This window comes from Streptopelia decaocto (genome assembly GCF_964273445.1).
Source record: "Streptopelia decaocto genome assembly, chromosome: 7".
Lineage (NCBI taxonomy): Eukaryota > Metazoa > Chordata > Aves > Columbiformes > Columbidae > Streptopelia > Streptopelia decaocto.
In genome coordinates, this window is record NC_138661.1 from 22653021 (window position 1) to 22671414 (window position 18394).

At 39.4% G+C, this 18394-nt stretch overlaps 1 protein-coding gene across 5 annotated transcripts in view; it reads right to left on the bottom strand.

Moving 5' to 3' along the window:
- Positions 1-10178: 10178 nt before the first annotated feature.
- The window catches only part of NRXN3 (neurexin 3), a gene marked incomplete at its 5' end in the record, with an annotated part of 972314 nt that continues 964098 nt past the window's right edge, over positions 10179-18394 (bottom strand). For 3 of the 5 annotated variants that reach the window (XM_082057638.1, XM_082057640.1, XM_082057639.1), the window contains one exon: positions 10179-13161. In XM_082057638.1, coding sequence (XP_081913764.1) covers positions 12860-13161 — 302 coding nt within the window. In that variant the 3' untranslated portion in view covers positions 10179-12859. Of the gene's footprint in view, positions 13786-18394 lie in introns of all 5 variants that reach the window. The other 2 variants (XM_082057637.1, XM_082057641.1) reach the window with 1 other exon arrangement.

Here is an 18394-nt window from a genome sequence, read left to right on the forward strand (position 1 = left end):
GTCATGCACCATGAGGGGCATTTTGACATTTAAAACAAGGCATTTAAAACATTAGCTTTGAAGTACGGACTGGATGAAGAGATAGTGAGGTGGATTGAAAACTTGCTGAATGGCTGGGCTCAGAGGGTGATCAGTGACATGAAATCAAGTTGGAGACCTGTGTCTAGCAGTGTACCCCAGGGGTCAATACCAGGTCCAGTCCTATTCAGTGTCTTCATTCACGATGTGGATGACATGGCAGTACATCCTCAGCAAGTTTATTGATGACAAAAAAACTGGGAGGAGTGGCTGACGCAACAGGGGGTTGTAGTGCCATCCAGAGGGACCACAACACACTGGAGAAATTGACCAACAGGAACCTCATGAAGCTCAACATGGAGAAGTGCAAAGCCCTGCACCTGGGAAGGAACAATCCCATGTACCAGTACATGCTGGGGGACAAACAGATGCAAAACAGCTTTAGAGAAAAGGACCTGGTGTCCTGGTGGACACCAAGCTGAACATCAGCCAACAACGTGCCCTTGCTGCAAAGGTGGCTAATGGGATCCTTGGCAGCACTAGCAGGAGTGTTGCCTGCAGGCTGAGGGCAGTGATCCTTCTTCTCCTCTGTTTAGCACTGGTAAAGCCACACCTGGACAACTGGGTGCATTTCTAGGCTCCCAAGTACAAGGGAGACATGAGCATACTGGAAACAGCCCAGTGAAGGGCCACGAAGATGATGAAAGGACTGGAGCATCTCTCCTATGAGGAAAGACTGAGAGACCTGGGACTGTTCAGCCTGGCGAAGACAAGGCTCAAGGGGATCTTACATAAATACCTGAAGGGAGGCAGTAAAGAGGATGGGCACAGCACAGGACAAAACAGCAGCTGGTCATCTAAATTCAGACCTACTGATCAGACTGGGCTCTGTCAGGTGTTTTAGTTGTGGGAGATCCTAGGCCATGCATGTCAGGCTCAGGAAGAGCATAGAGATAGCGTGACATTGAAGCCAGCTGAGATTGCAAAACCTTAGGTCTGTTGTAAAGGGAAATTTAACTGTTGACAGCAAGAGACTGGCTTGGATTTTTTTTTTCCCCATCCTTTTGGTTGAAGGCACCCATTTTATACACAATTTATACACAGAGAACTTAAACAAAATCTGTGCTAAATGACCTCTGAAGTCTCAAACCTTTAAGGGCACAGCTGACATTCCTGCAGAAAAGTGTGTTCTAGGCTAAGACCCCAGATTTCCTTCCCTCTCAAGCCTCAGCTGCTTTAACCACAAGATGATTCAGCCTCTAACCCATTTGTCACTATTTATTCCTGCCTAAACAATCCTATAGCAAAAGTTTTGTGTTAATCCCTGGCAGCAAGAGCTGAGATCTGAATGCAGACAATGCTTCTAAGGGATAGCTGAGCTACACAGCCATAGCAAGATCTCTTTGGAGATTTATCTTGGATAGGGGCGGTAGGATAGGCTGGGAATCTGGGCTGACCCATTTAGGGAACAGAATAGAATTTGTGATTGAGAGATGCACATACATCTCTGTATTTTAATGCGAATGAGTAAACAGTCAGCACTAGAATAATCTCTAAGGCATTTGATCCCAATAAACCATCTTAATCCTTAAGGCTATTCTGGCACTAAGAGATAACTGCACAGAAGCAGAAATGTTCTTAGCATAAAATTCACATATCTATATGTTTACTCTGTGTGTTAGAGGGTTTCAGACTTTTCTTCCATCCTCCCAAAAACCGATGAACCCTTCATCTGTACAGTCTGCCAGCTCCCTACTTCAGCAATAAAAGTCTTTTAATTTGGATTTTTATTGTTGCCAGCAAGGGCCAAGACAAAAGGAGAATCAAAACACAAAAAAATGCTTTAGACTGATGCTCCCCTAGCAGCATGCTCTCTGCTTCAGTAATGTTTCATTACAGATAAGACTATTTACTTTTTTAGTAGCCATATATGTGATCCTGTGCTTTGCGGGAGGATACATTTCCACATCTTCTGCACTTAAAAGGCCTTGTGGCTATTGTCTCCTGGTTGCTGCATTGTATTCCTTGTCTCCATTGGGTTCAGTTTTGGGCACCTCACTACAGGAAAGACATTGAGGTACTTGAGAGAGTTTAGAGGAAGGAGACAAAGCTGGTGAGGGGTCTGGAGCACAAGTCTCATAAGGAGTGGTTCAGGGAACTGTGGCTGTTTAGCCTGGAGAAAAGGAAACTGAGGAGAGACCTTATTGCTGTCTACAACTACCTGAAAAGAGGTTGTAGCATGGAGGGTGTTGGTCTCTTCTCCCAAGTAGCAAGTGATAGGACAAGAGGAAATGGCCTTGTTGCCCCAGGAAAGGTTCAGATTGGACGTTAGGAAAAAAATTCTTCACTGAAAGGGCTGTGAACCATTGGAACAGGCTGCCCTGGGAAGTAGTGGAGTCACCATCCTTGGAGGTGTTTAAAAGGCATTTAGACGAGGTTCTTAGGGACACGGTTTAATGCTACAGTTAGGTTATGGTTGGACTCAATGATCTTGAGGGTCTCTTCTAATCAAAATGATTCTGTGATTCTATGATTGCAGACAGAGGCCTATGGATCAGAAATGCAGAGGCAGTGAATGCCCAGGCAGTGAAACAGCAAAAGTTACCAAATTTGTTGTCACGACTAAAGACTGAATGACACTTAAGAATGGGTGAGAGCCAGAGCACATCCTAGCCCCCCAAATGGGTAATGCTTCTGCAGGTCATGTCACCACATCATGTTTGCACCTCTCAGCCAAAGACTTCTGTTAAAGCAGACCATTGATGGACAGCTTTTTAATTTTTTTTAATTTTTTTTTTAATAATTTCAGGCTAGCACTTGCCCCTCTTCTGCTGGAGTCCTGGAACCTACAGACACTTCAGCCCTGTCTGGTGTCTTTTGAGGATACAAGCCTGGTCATCAGTGCAGAAATATAGTACCTGCTGCTGCTGGCCTAGTTCTAATGCTCTTTTGACCTAAATTGTGAGGCAGAAAATAAACTAAGACTATTATTTATAGCTCAGAAATCCCCTCAATAAAGACAAAAATTGTTCCATATGTTTTTTCATTTGTTAGTGTGCAAAAATTTTTCATAGTTAAGTGGTTGAATGGCCATGAGGTACCAGGCTTTGACTCAGTTCAACGTTGCTTGCTACGTAAGTTGAAGCCATTTGCTTTGTCCCCCACAAATGGCAATATTACTTGGTTTAAGACTCTTTAACACAAATGTTGCCATATAATGCCATTAAAATCATTTAAATGAATTTGTTATGCATTTGTGTTTTGAGCACTTCAAGGTCTGGACCTGGGATTTGAGTTCCTCTCACAGTTACACAAATGTCAGTGCTGAACATGTCAGCAAAAGCATTAATCCAGCTGGGAACTGCTCTAAGTGGAGCAAAACAGCCATTTTGCATCCATGTTTCACATTTAGGTGTAGCTCTTTTTTTAAAACAAACAAACAAACAAACATCTCTAGTTCTGCTTCGTATGGCTTGACAAGGACTTGTGAGAATTTAACTTAGACAAAGCTATGAGATATAATTGAATGGGTGGCGCTGTATGAAATGGCCCTTAGCATATGTGATTCATTATGTCATACTATTGGTGGGGAAGTGGTGGGACAAAGTGTGGATCCTTTAACTTATGTGAGGAAATACAGGCATGGGACTGCAGTTGGCTTCAGAATTGCACATACTTTTCCTTTACATCTTTTGTTGGTTTTGTCCTGCAGTCTTTGTACTGCTGACATTTACTAAAGTGCTGCTCCAATGCTCTCTGAAATCAAAGGCAAAGCATTTATTGAATTCAGTGGTAAGTGCTCAAGCTCCAGTATGTCATAGTGTTAAACAGAGAAGTATTACATCTGGTGTATTCGCCCTGTATGTGTATGTTAAATGCAACAGCCCAGTATATGTATGTTAAATGCTATAGTCCAGTGGATGGACTTGGCCTGCATTTACCCAGATATGCTGGATAAGCAGTTTATTTTGTTCCATTGCTCCAGGAAAATGAGTCAACAAGAAAGCAATTATATGAAAAGCAATCAGTGATGAAAAATAAGAATTTTAAATCTATTCATGGGTCCCTTTCTGTAGAAGAGATCTTGCCATTATGGTCATTGAATATAAGTCCTATTTTTGAGAGGCCAGAAATCTCAGGAGAACTGAGAAGCCTAGGCTTTTGAGAGTTTACTATACACTCAATCCTTGTGTTAGTAAGGCTTTGAGGAAGTAGGCACAACCATCCAAAAACTTCCCTTGTTACCAAGTAAGCCTTTACAATGCATGACGTCATTACTTTGCTTTATGATCATTATATGGCTATTTTTTTTTTTTTTAAACTGGTGAGCACCACCAGGTAAAGGCAAAAAAAGTCCAAACTACTTTAAAAGAAAAACTTGCAGAGGATTACAGAATGGGAGCACTCTCTGTTTACTGTAAGGGAAGCTTCGCCACTGGCTTCAAAGGAAGTCATAGTAGGTTCTGAATGTTTGTAATTGTTATAACCTAATTTATCCAGATAACAAGATCTTTGTTAGCTAAATTCTTGGCAACACTATGCACTTCGGTGCAGATTGTGAAAGAAAACAATCAACGTCAACTTCCACTGACCCAGCAGTTGAAGGGCATTTAGTCTTACTTGAAATAAAATTGTGTTGTTATTGATGTTATGACAATTGGTATAAAAACATGTTTATAGCAAAACATTACAGACACAGGCAGTGATTTTCTACAGGAGTTCACAGATGGTAAAGCTATACTTCAGCAAACTAGAAGTTGCTTGGAGTGTTCAAATGCATGCACATGCCTATGTCTTCAACAGCATATATACAAATATGGGACGTGTTTAATAAACAGTTGATAACCCAATCTTTTCCATTTTAAATTGATTCTTTCTTAGTTTAAAAAGGTTTTATTCTCTTTCTAGAAGCTCCTGTATTTCCAGCACTTTCTCTGTCTTTGAAATGTGACAAGCCAGCTCCTGATTTGGAGAAGCTAAAGTTAACCAGAGGACTGGATGTATTCTACCTCTGGCAGCACTATAGTTTACATTGGAGGCATGAATAAAGAGTGGGGGAGTCCAGAAGCTTTGAGGACTAATCTTGTTATAACCATGGATTTTCTACATAACCAGAGGAAAGTCTCTTTGTCTTTGTTTCCATCCTTGCTCAGGGAGATACGAGTATCTGCTCACAAAGGAACTATGGATATATATTAATGTTTGTGACTCAGGGAACAGGCAGAAATGAATAATCATCAAATGTATGATACAGAAGAAGTGTCAGGGATCAAATACTTAGAGGGTTCAAATAGACCTACTGAAAGAGTGTCCTGCTCCTTATCCCTGGGTGAGGTTGGTAACTGGGGGGAGAAAACAGTGGTGCAAGTAAACTCTGGTTCATAATGTGTGTGGAGAAAACGGCTTGATTCAAGTTAGATAAACACTCTTAGAATTAGCATAGCTCGACTGGTACATTCTTGACTTTGGAAATCAAAATCCTGTTCTTCACCTGCTGGTATGCTGTCTGCATGGCTGTGTGCTGCACGCTGGTTCTGTCTTGCTCTTCATTTGCTCTTACAAATAGCCTTTGGAAACTGTTCCTCAGAAGGGAGTTCCTCACCACCCTGTGAATGATCCTTCCATTTACTTCTTTCCCCACTCTACTAAAGACTCGCTGTTATGACCACTTGGCAGTATTGACTACAAATCACTGGGCCAAGCTATAGTACTGAAAACTGTGAAGAACTATTGGAACCAAGGAAGTCATTTAGATATTTTTACTAATGGTTTCCAGCCTTCACTTTTCCCATTTCTACTTTTGTTTCTGTGGTATAATTCAGTCCTGTTCTGTGGTCTAGCGTTTTAAGAGTTCTAATGTATGTATGTAATCACTCTTGAAATCCAAATGCTCTCCAAGTTAACTTTTTCATAGTGTTCCAAAGGCTTTGGCAGCATTATTAAGTATATCTATATTTTTAAAAAAATATTTTCCAGTGAGTTTAATTTTCCATGTGCACCAGACAAAGCTGTTAGGCATAGTGCTCAGTTTACAAGCCATTGAAGAAAAGCATAGCTAAGGTTTTACCAGCTGCTTGCTCAGAATTTTGCTTACTCCATGTGGACATTGCCCCTTGGATGTCTTCTGTAAACAGGTGGACAAGAAAGATGCATGGAGTGGTAAATGAAAACTCTTGTTGAGTGGTTTTAGAGTTGTGTTTTGTGGCAGGAGTACAGGTTTGTGCTTCTGTTTGGTTTCTACAAAGTACAGAACCATGTGCAATTTTTTTTCTTTGTCTGCTTCAACTGAATTTAAGGAAACAACATGCTCATGCAACTCCATCCTAGCATGTTGAAATTGACCTCTCTCAAGGTAATTTACAGCAATCCTAAACTCTCTCATTTTGACTCCCACTCAGAAGGCAGATGAGTTCTGTAAACCTCATATAAGGGAGAGAGAGAGAGGAACCTTATCCACCACTTGCCTACACCATTTGGTATTGCAAAATCCCAAGCAATTAACACTAGCTTATTAACTTTATCTGACTACTATGAAGAAGTGGCCTAAATTTTTAAAGGTATTTATGTAGGTGATTTCCTCTGTTTTCAGTAAGAATTAGCCACTTTAATAACTTTAAAAATTAAGTCCTTTTTCAGCTATATGCAGTCCAACATAATGTCTTGCGTGTGTTTGCTGTTCCTCTCTCATGCAATCCATATGCCCAAATTATAAACATTGAATCCAGGCAGATTAACCATTTACTGAAAATTTACCTTGAATGGCACCATATTTTCTGGTCTGTGAAAGACAACATGAGGAGGCTCTCCAGCGAAAGGAGGTTATCAGGAACATTTGAGGATAGACTGGAGATACTGCACTGTGGAACATGTATAGCCCAGGCAGGATCCCACGTAGGGAGCTGAACAGAAGGCGATAGTCTTTCTTCTCATGCTTGTGCCCCTGCTCACCCAAGAGGATCCTGTAATTACTGATAGCTGGTATGCAAGTTCTGCCGCCTTTCCATCTTTGTCACTGCTTGCATGTGTGGAGGGAAAAGCAGCGATTTGTTCTACTGTAGAAGAAACATCTTCTAGGGAGCCAGTGCCCACCTTGGCAGCTAGGGATGATGTGTGATAAAATGGGAAGAGCTGCATGCAACTGTGTGTATGTGCTCAGAGGGCACTTGACAGGATTTTGTGATCCTGCATGACCTTTCCAGACTGATAGCTTTAAAAACTGCATCTCCATAAAAATAACATGCTCAGCTTTGGCTTTAAGTGTCAAGTCACATCCATTAACTATAATTCATGTGTCATTGCCTTCCTTGGGAGTCATCACCACCTTATGACTGAAGATACTTCCACTATGGAATTGAGAGGGTGGGGTATTTTGATCATTATCACAAAACTGTCTGGTCAATATTTTCTCACTTGTTGCGGAAGAAAAGCAGCCAGACATGGCAACCGCAGAGGAGAGCAGCACCTCTGTCCTTCCCTCCCAGCCCAGAGGCACAGGCCTGGAAAATGAACCAGTATCAAAGCTGCTCCTCACTAGTCCTTCCCTGTAACAGAACTGGGAAGGTTAGAGCATGTCAGTGCTCAGATCTTCATGAAGTGTCTTGGCACTTGAAAAGAACCTCTACAACACTGCAATAAGCAGTGATGTGCTGAACAGTTTTGTGAAGAATGGAAAAAGGCGTCTAAGACAGGGATCTAAAAAAGTGGGCTGTTGCTTATCAGTAGAAAATGCTGAGGAGCAACTGCCAACCCCTGGTCTTTGAAAAGAGCTATATCCCTCTCTCAGTGATGGTGGTAAGGCAATAGTGCATACTCCAGATTTTGCAGATAATGGAGTGAGTCCAGCAAAGGGACATGAAGATGAATAAGGGATTGAAGCATCTGTTGTGCAAGGAGAGGCTGCGAGAGCTGGGACTGTTCAGGCTGGAGAAGAGAAGACTTATGGGAAACCTTACCAATATGTATAAATACCTGAAGGGAGGTTGTAAAGAGAGCCAGCATCTTCTCAGTGGTACTCGGAAAAATTATAGGAGTGAATGAGCTCAAATTAAGAAACGTTAAGTTCCAGCTAACCACAACAAAAACTATTTACAAGGAGGGTGGTCATGTTAGAACAGGTTGCCCAGAGAGGTTGTAGACTTTACACCTGGAGATACTAAAAACCTGACTGGATATAGTCCTGGGAAACATGTTGTAACTGACTCTACTTTGGGGAGGTAGTGCTTGGACTATGGATGATCTCCAGATGTCCTTTTCAGCCTCAAGAGTTCTGTGATTCTGTGATCATCCAAAGACACACAATAATCACAAGCCTTTTAGGCAACAATAAAGTCTCTTTTATGACACTTTCATTTAGCTTAAATAATGAAATGGTCATTAGGTGACAGAGAAAATGAAAAAAAAAGTGACTATAGCCAGAAGGTTAGAGGTATATCAAGTTAAAATTTCTTGCTTCACATAATGTGGTATAACAGGTTCTGAGAAATGTACTGAGAGAAAAAAAAAATAAAAATACTTTTCTCAGAACACCAACTGCTTGGTGATAAGGACATTTTCTGCAATATCAGAAGAGATTATTAAGTTCAGACCTAGATCTTTCATGTGCCAGCTGACTGCTCAAGCACTGGGATTACTAGGTACCAGTCATCACCCACTAATTTTATGATTTTTGGAGGGGAACAAGAGAGAGGTTAGACCCGAATCTGTGGTTTTGAGACTTGTGAGGATCTGCAAAGTGTTAGAACATGCTTCACAAAGACCTGAAAACAGCAAAATTTAAAAAGCCCTCACATAGACACACTCATACATATTCTCAGCCATGCAAACATGTGAGCAAAAATATGTAAAAAAATCACGGGGAATACCTGAACGATCAGTTTATCCTGAGTCTAATTTGGTTGTAAATGAAACCTGTAGAAAACACTGCTCAAAAAAAAAGTGGATTATGCCTAGAGAAAAACAGAAAAAAAAAAAAAATAAAGAACACAACAGTGAAGTCATCCTTGGTTAACAAATGACAGGGCTGTGAAACGCTCCTTTGGCTGACTGCCAGATGCCTCTAAAAAAGTCAGATCTTGCAGGTAGCTTGTGAAGATCCAATATGAAATAAACTACTACCATGGATGGAAGTTCTGCACCACTTGCTAAAGACAGGATATTGGCAATTTTGCATGAGAACCAGAATCATAATATACCGTAATGCTCAGGAAGACAGTGAAGGGCAAGCAGCAGCTGTGATAGAGGTTTTGGGAGCCTCAGAGCCTACCTGTAAGGAGTGAGCACTCAGACCATTTACTTGAGGTACCCAAGTAAGATCCATAGTGCATGGAAAGTCACATATAAATTCAGAGAACCTAAGTTAGATCCTCATATAAAATGATGCAAACATTTTTCTGTATCAAATTGGCGAGCCAAATCCTCTGAAAGATACAGCTGCTGCAGCACATCAAATGTAAGGCTCCTAGCCACAGGAGAGGAATCCAGAATCCCTTAAACATCATGGGGAGGACTACACGCTTCAAAGGGAGACTGAAAACAGGCAGCACATTAGAAAGGGCATACTAAGTCAATGCCCTAGGTATGCAGCTGCGAATAGCTAGCCAGAAAGGAATTACTGAGGCTGGGCTGGGCCCCAAATCTTATCCCTCAAATACCTTGAACTCCTCTGCTGGAAAGCAGACCTTTTGCCCTAAGGATCCAGACCTACAGTCTCCTCTTGGAGGCAAAACAGCTGTGTTTTTCTTTCAAATGCTGAGCAAGGCTTGGGTTATTGAAAGAGGCAAATCAATAACCTCTTTTATAAAAAAAGCTAGTGGTAAAACATTTTCAGCAGCAGTTCTACCTTTTATCTGAGGTCACTGAAACCCACGTTCCACAGAACTACTCTTCTACCTACTGAGGCAGTGGTGGGGAACAAGGGACCAGGAGTGGTGTGAGGTAGACCCCCACACTCAAATTGCATTTATGTCCCTGCAAAGGAAAGAATTATGATTAATTTGACTAAAGAAAGAATGCAAATATGAACATGATTCTATAATCTGGTGATTAGACATTCCCATGGGGTAGGGGATACCTGCTTCGCAGATTACTTTTCACCTTTAAAGGTCTGGAATTTCTCTTAAGTCTTTCAGAAATAAAAACCCAGCAACACCCAGGGCTTTGGGAAGAACATTTTATTGCTAAGCATATCTTTAAACAAAATGCAAATAAGAAAAGAAAAATAACCAAAAGGAAGAAAAAGAAAGGGGGAAAAGAAACCCAATAACATCACAATAACTCAAATAAAAGTTTTTAACGTTGTCCATAAAGCAACAGGGATATGGTAGAAGCCCACATACAGAAATGCACATGTTCCCAAAAACTGTCCAGTAGAAACTTACACAAAAAAAGGAAAGTGTAAATCTTTTTCCCTTAACTTAAAAAAGGAAAGCAAAAAGGAAAGGAAGAAATAAAGCAGGAAATCATTTCACAAGACTTCAAGACTCCAAGAACAGCAATCTTTTACAGACATCAAGATATAATCAACTTTATATAGTTTCGGCCAGTTAAGTCCTCTAAAATCGTGCTTTCATACCTTTTTAAAACCTGTCTTTTTTTTTCTTTTTAGTATAAAAAATAAAAAAGGAAAAAAAAGCTCAACCTCGCACACAAGCACACGCACCACACACACGCACACATACACGCACTGAAAACTTTTGTTAACATGAAAGCGTCTTCTCTAAATGTTTGAGAAGGCTGTTTCTTTTGAATGTAAGTTCCTATGTGCGTGTGTGTATTTGATGACACTTCTTCAAAGTCAAATATTCATGCGACTTATAAACACCAGCAAGAGTAGATTTCTAAACCTAAACAGCTGATTAGTTTTCATCTGTATACAGAAAAAAGAGTACATTTCTGATATTCCAGAGTTCTCAATCCATCTCGTTTTTTGTTGTTTTCCTCTCTGTCTCTCTGTATCTCTTTCCCTCATTTCCTTTTTTGCACATGACAGGCATGGCCATCAAACCACCTGGCTATTGTTCTGTACAGGAAGATAATCCTTTTCACAATAACTGGGAAAATGTAGAAAGCAAACAACCAAATTAAATAAGTTAAATAAAACCAAAAGATGTTCCCAATTTAACCATAAAACTGTATATACACCATCAAGGTATCCATATAGAAATTATACTAGCAAAAAAAATAGTAGTAAAATATGTAAACAAAATTTCAGATTTTTTTTTTTTGACACAGGTAACTGTGACAAAGCTAAAACACACGCTCCCTTCACATTTTAAGGTTTGCTTTTGTTGTCTGTTTCATTTTACTTTGTTCTTTAGGAACATTCTCATTCCACATTAAGACCATAACAGAACTTCTGTTCCAGTCGTCCCATCAAACATACCATGATAAATATATCTGTGTGTGTATATATATATATATTATTAAATTCCTTTATCTTTATTATTTTTTGTGTGTCACAGCAGTTTATTTTCTTTTATATAAAAGAGAAGGAAAAGGGAGAATAGGGCAAATGGAAAGACAGAGATGATGTGAAATGTCAAGCTACAAAATTAAAATATTACATATGAAAAACAGTTTTATGTCAAAAATCTATGTATTTTGCATTCTTTTACAAGTGTTTAGCTTTTCTGACATTTATGGGTTTCGTCACAAGTTGAACTCCAGTGGTGTCGTTCTGATCGCTTTATTAAACTGATTTATTGTTATTTTTTGCATGCATTGCAATCAGTCACAGAACCAGAACCCAAAGGAAGGCTCCTTTATTTTTGCATGGTATATTCAGCTCAGCATGGCTAACCATTTTTTAAGCATTCTTTTTTAAATTTTCAAATCCCTTTAACCATTAGTTTGGCTGTGCTAATGCATCACTAAGTGATATTTTCAAATAAAGACAATGACTGATCAGAACAGACCCAAACCCATCCATTCTTCAGTTCAATTGCAAATACTGGAGCCAGAACCAAGGGAACCAGCTTTCCAACATAATTTTCTTCAGCACCACCCATTAGACACTTTCACTGTGTTGTTAGCAAACAACTTACTGCAAGACAACAGATTCTAGAGACAACACAACCAGATATGCAGAGTAAACACCATGGGTAGCTTTTGAGTTCATATATGGCAATAGTCTGTCTTTATTTATTATGGATTTTTTTCTTTTCCGAGATTTCTTCTCAAGTCCTGGTTCACCCCCCACACCATTCCTCTCCACCCTCCCTCCCACACCCAAAAGTAACAAAAAAACCCCAACAAACAACCAAACAAAAAACAACCCAAGAAACAAACCAAACCAAACAAAACCCCAACAATCTCCAAAATAATTTATTCCCCTCCTCCAATCTCGAAAAATTATATGTATGCTGGACATGGCCAGATCAGTTTGTTCATTATTTTTCTGTTGTTTAATAATGTTTGCATTTTTTCTTTTTCCTTCCTTTTTTTTTTTTTCTTAAATAAGTAAATTGAAAAATTATTGATACAGTCAGGGATCATGACCATTGTTAAAGACTCACTTGGAGATATGAAACAAGTAAGCCATGAAGTCTTCTACCTTTGCAGAAAGTTCAGCGGAGGAGGAGATTTGGAGACATCCAAGTTCACTAACAGGGCAGAGCTGTGCGCGCCATCTCCAGAATGCTAAGTGTGCTTTATAATACATTAGGGCAGAGTTTGCTGACTCCAAGCGATGACTGAGACAATAACAGTCAACTGCTGATTTTTTTTTTACCAATACTTTTTCCCACAAACGATATCTCCCAATCTTGTTTGCTGCAATGGTTCTGATTTTTCAGTTAAATCTCATTAAGTATTTATATATTTATATATAAATAAGTATTCTTTTTTACACATAATACTCTTTGTCCTTGTTTTTCTGTTTCTTGTGGCCGCTCTTTGAGCTCTGCTGCTTCTCCTTCATGAGCGTGCCATTGCTCTGGGCTGAGTTGCTGATGTAGTTCCGCGTCTCGTCCACCTGATAGGACCCTTCGTCCCTGTTCCTGTACTTGTACATGGCGTACAGGAGGATGAGGATGCAGAGGGCAGCAGCAGCCACAATGCCGACGACCATCCCCGTTGTGCTGCTCGACTCACGGACCACCTCTGAGGCCCCCGGAACCCGTCTGATTCCTGGCTCCGTGGGGTTTGCTGTGGGCACATTACGGAACATGGGGGAAGTGATTAGCGGGCTCTTCAGCTTTGTGCTGTCTAGCTCATAGGCAGTGGGCAACGGAAGCAAGACTATGTCAGGCTGGGGTTTGAGCTCACGGTTATTCATTTTGCCAGCTGGCAATTTGGGTACCATCCCAGTCGAGGACGAAGCTGTGGAGCGGATCAGCTCAGGGGACAAAGACGTGGTAGTAGTCCTACCAGTTTCGGAGACTTTGTTAGGTCTAAAGTCCTTGGATTCCCACTTGGGTGCGTGTGCTTTGTAGCCACCTTCGAAGATTGAAGTGGAAAGACTCTTATCTGTTACCAAGGAGAAGGTGGTGTAAAAATCTTCATCATCAGTAGGGGGTAGGTTAGAGTCAAAGGTTTCCCCTGAGCCATACCCAGATATCACCAAGCCATCATCATCACAACCATCGCTGCCTTGGTCCGACAAGCAAGGTAACCCCGCCTCAGAGGTCATGGACAGGGAATCTTTGGTGGTCTCAATAATGGTGAGGAGGGGGCGAAAGGTAGGGGGAAGTGTAATGAAAGGTGCACGAGTAGCAATAGGAGGGATATCTAAAGGGTCTTCTACAAGTAGAGGGATAACTAATTCACCTCCTGGGATGCAAAAGAGAAAAAAAAGAGGATTAGTACATTTTAATGACACATTTTCAATCCACTTAACTCAAGGGCACTAGAGGATTTGGGCATTACAAAAAAGCGTTCTCTTCCTAACTACACTACCAACATACTTTTCTGGGGGTGCCTGTCATTCTTCCCTCCCACCCAGCTTTGATGTTGGAAAACTGCATGTTCCATTTCCACGCTCTTTTAGCCTATGCTAGGTACATACTGACTGTCTTGGGACCAACATTTATTTTTATTTTTGAAGATACTCTCAAGTGACTCTGTGGACACTGATTTTTGGTAGTAATCTTTCTTAAGCATTTAGATACAAGACTGTTAAAATTAATTATTTTAGACTTCCATAGAACAAAGTTGTCCTAAATAGATTTTACTGCTCATCTTGCCAGTTTTTCCTTCTCTGATTCTTTTCATTTAAGATGATATTGGCATTTATCCTCTTCCGCACTCCTTCTGTAGCAGTTTCTAAGGCCTTTCCCTAAGCTCTTTCCCATTCAACCATTTCTTCTTGATTGTTGCCTCATTAATCAATTGTGGGAAGATTCATGAAAGTGAGGGATGGAAAAAGAACCAAGTACTTACTGGGGTCCATTAAGGTACAGAGCTCTACTCAACATTTGTTCATCTCTTTTTAATCTTTCTTTACCATTTTGTTTGACACTAGGGATGGGACTAGGGATGCCTCTTTCCTTGCATCTTTTGGCACTACTAATGCCATACCATCTTGATCTTCAGTTCTTCTTGATATTCTTTTACTATAATTTGATTAAAAAATTATATAGACTTTATTGTGATTGATGATAAAACTGAATGAGGACTCTGATAACACAAATTAGTACTCGAGCCCAGCAGTGGCTGGGAAAACAACAAAAGTTTTCTTCACACCTACTGTTATTTCTTCTGTGACCAGGGTTACTTTTTCCTAGGGTGATGGTTACCTGCCTACAAAAGACTAAATATAAGGCAGGCTTATGGTCTACTCTTGAAGTAGAACAAGGAAGCTATATCTGTAACTTTTGTGCTTTCCCACAGTGTAAGCTGCAACAGAAACAAGAAAATCAATGTGTCATTTCCAAAATTTGGTTTCTGAGCAGCAATATTGCAACTTTTAGGGTAGTAGTCTTGTTTTGTCTATTTATTGTAATATGACTGTACTTCTGTATTTGAGTGTATGGATAATTACTACTCCATTGTTTTACTCTGATGTGGAAGCATAATGTATTTCTTTAATTCATTTAGTCTAGATCATATAGTTTTCTGCTGACATCAGGTCAATGACACTTTTTTAGGGTGAGCCATATCGCTTTTGAAAGTTTGTGTATAAATTCTCCCTTGGGCAATTTTTCTTTGGCTAGCCACTTAAACTAGCTGTTTTAAATATAAACTGAAGATTTCATCTGACACCATGAGTAGTCATCTAAATCTGTTGGAAGGGATGCAACTCAGTAGGAAATATTTCTAATGCATGGGAAAATTTTATTTATACTCACCATTAGTTTAGGAAAGATATGCAAAATAAATTTTATCTTCTAAATTAATAATTTTACTGTAGTTTTCTTATGTATTAATAACTGCTAATGAACAGTTTGGCATTGTTATGATGCTGAACAGTATCAGGGTCAAATTCTGCTCTTTCCTACCTACACTATATATTGCATGCACTTGTTTCCCCTTGAATACTGCCAGCAATGTCCATGGGAGTTCTATAAAGAATATGGTCTAAAATCATAATCCCTTCTAAATATATTTGAAGAGCAATATATTTGAACAAATTACATATTGAAGATAGCAATATACTGAAAAACGTACTTAACAGTTTGATTAAATCTGCATAGCTGAACTAGCAATATAGCTTATTCTTATCCTTAATGAGAAATTAAGTGGTGACACAGTTTAATCAATTGAAACTGTCAGATTTATCTCAGGGGTACCAGGGTAGAAATTAGGCCAAAATAATAAACGTGGTATTTTACATAGTCTCTTAACCTACTTTCATGCAAAGTTAGTTTTAAGCTAAGATGCAAAGGGTCAATTTAAATACTTTTAGTTTTCTGAGCTTCCTCAGCATGTTCATACCATTTCTGTTACTGGATAGAAGAACAAGAAATAAGTTTTATATGTGTAAAATAATGGCAACCCCTTCAAACTACGTATATTAGAAAAAACCCCTATGGAAATAGCAGAAAATGCAGGCTGCCAAATGGCTACACAGCAATTTGTGCTTGTGCATCTGAGCTGTAGTCTGTGTAATGTAGAAATTGGAGCATGTAATATGATTTATATATGTCCAGAAGCCCTATCCATGGTTAGAGTAGGGCATCTATAATCTCTGCAAACAGGTGGTCCCAAGATAAACTTGCATTGTGCCTCAGAGGGAAAGATCATCTGTGTGTCTGGTACAAAATGAATTTTTAAAAAAATCATTTAAGTGCACATTACATAAAATTGCATAATTCAGGAATATAAGTTCCAGACAGTCAGGGATAGGTAATGTCCCTTTAAATGAGTTTTTAAGATCAGTGTTTTGCTATTAAAAAATAGTATTCATCTGTGATTTTCATGCACCATCTGTGACACCCAATTGGAAAAAAATCAGTCTGACAGCTTTTAATTGCTCATCTAGAACTTTAAAGTGCCTTTGTTCTTAAAATCTGTTATACTGGTACACAGCACTGGTATGCAGTTATCTGCCACCCTCCGGAGCAACACTTCAGGCAGTTTTCTTCCAAAGACAAATTATTTTGGTCCTATTAATTATTTCTTTTCTGGAAGGAATTAGTAATATTGTACATGTAATAGGAAGATCTTGTTTTTTTTTTTTTTGTTCCAGTAAGACTTCCCTTAAAACCAGTTCTACAGTTTTTTGTCACTGTTGAGGACTTGAGCCAATGATCAAGACTACTGCAACTATAAAATAATTATGGTCTTCCTGAAATGTTAAGAAAAGTTGATAAAGTTGTTATGGTGATGGGGTTTCACATAAGTGATGGAGAGATCAGAGCTTTTTGATTCCAGCAGGTCTGTTGGATGGAAGACAATAGGACAGAATCAGGAACGAGTTTTACATATTTTTAATCTCACAATACATGTGAGAGGAGAAATAACTTTCATATCAGGAGGCTAGATTAACACAATCACTTAATCTCATCTCCTGTTTCATTCCAAAATGTCCAGTGATCCATTCTACATTTGCCTGTATATTAAAGAAATAAAGAGATTGTTAAAGGTCCTTCATTAGGAATCAGTTCTCCATCAAGAAGTTAATTTGTTACATTTACTTAAGACAACATACTTTTGGGGAGATGGCTGCAAGGGTGGTAATGATGCTTCAAATTTTTTATTTTTCTGTCTGTAATGGAAGAAGCTGTGAGACTGAAAAAAAGCTGTGTGGTAGAAAGCAACTCAGAAAAAGCACTCTGGTTATCAAAGCTGGCTTCTGTTTTATTGCTATGTTAGGCATTTATACAAAACGCACAGTAAGCTAGAACTTGTAGGTCTAATAGGATGCAGGCTCAAAAATACTTCTTGAGGTATGTGATTTACAGCAGAGTTAAAACATCCTTTAAAATGGTGTGATAAAAATGCCACTCATTCTAAAAGAAACATGTTATTTAAGGATAACAGAGAATGTAAAATCTGAAAAGCACACAGAAAAGTGTGAGAAACATGACCAGCAACATCTATGGAGGGATGCAAGTGCAACCTTTCGTATCATACCTGCAAACGCTGTTGCTGGTACTACATTTCTACTTGTAAAGACACAAGGGGGAGTCTGAGGGCAGGCAGATGACAAGTGTGAGTGTAAGGGGAACTATCTATCATGAAATGACAGCTCAGGCAGCAGGAAGCTGCCTAGAGCCAGAGGTCCTTTGATGGAGAAGTGGTGGCTCTTGCCCAGGGGCCCACGTTGGTTTAAAAGGTAAGCTCTGAGAGATTTAAAAGATGAAGTGCCACTGAATTGCCAAGAACATCTTACATTGGAGTCAGATCCTGAAAGGTTTGCTGTGGAGGGCAAATGCTTTAAAGATTTGGATCTCCACAAAAAGCCGTAGAGAAGTCCCTGAAAAACCTCACATGACACTTTGGAAGGGAAATACATTTGAGACAGGTTTTATGTTTTTATTTTCCTATCTGAAGTTTTTATTTTTCTCACAGTGTCTACCATTTTTTTCAATTGCAAATTTAATGCTTTGCAGCCTTGAATAAAATGTACAGCTTTTATTTCCAAATTGTTCTGTGCTTAAAACAAAATGACAAGGCTGCCACCCAGTTTGGAGCGTGGCTTTAGAACAAAAAGTCATAGACTAAGATTCTATTTGGGAATAATATGGGCTGTGTCCTGTAGTTACAGGTTTCTTTTCCCCTTTTTTCTGTTGGCTGTTAGGCACCAGTTAACAGTGTTCACTGATACGCTGTGAGTTCAGGATTGCTTTAGCAATCCAAAGATTTCACAAAGATTTTCCACATTCATGTTTCACCTACGCTGTGCTTTCTCTCCAAGCAGGGGATGGATGTTTCCCAAACAGAAACATAGTTTTTAAAAAGCTTCTGTTGGCAACCCAACATCAAAGAATTAAACAAA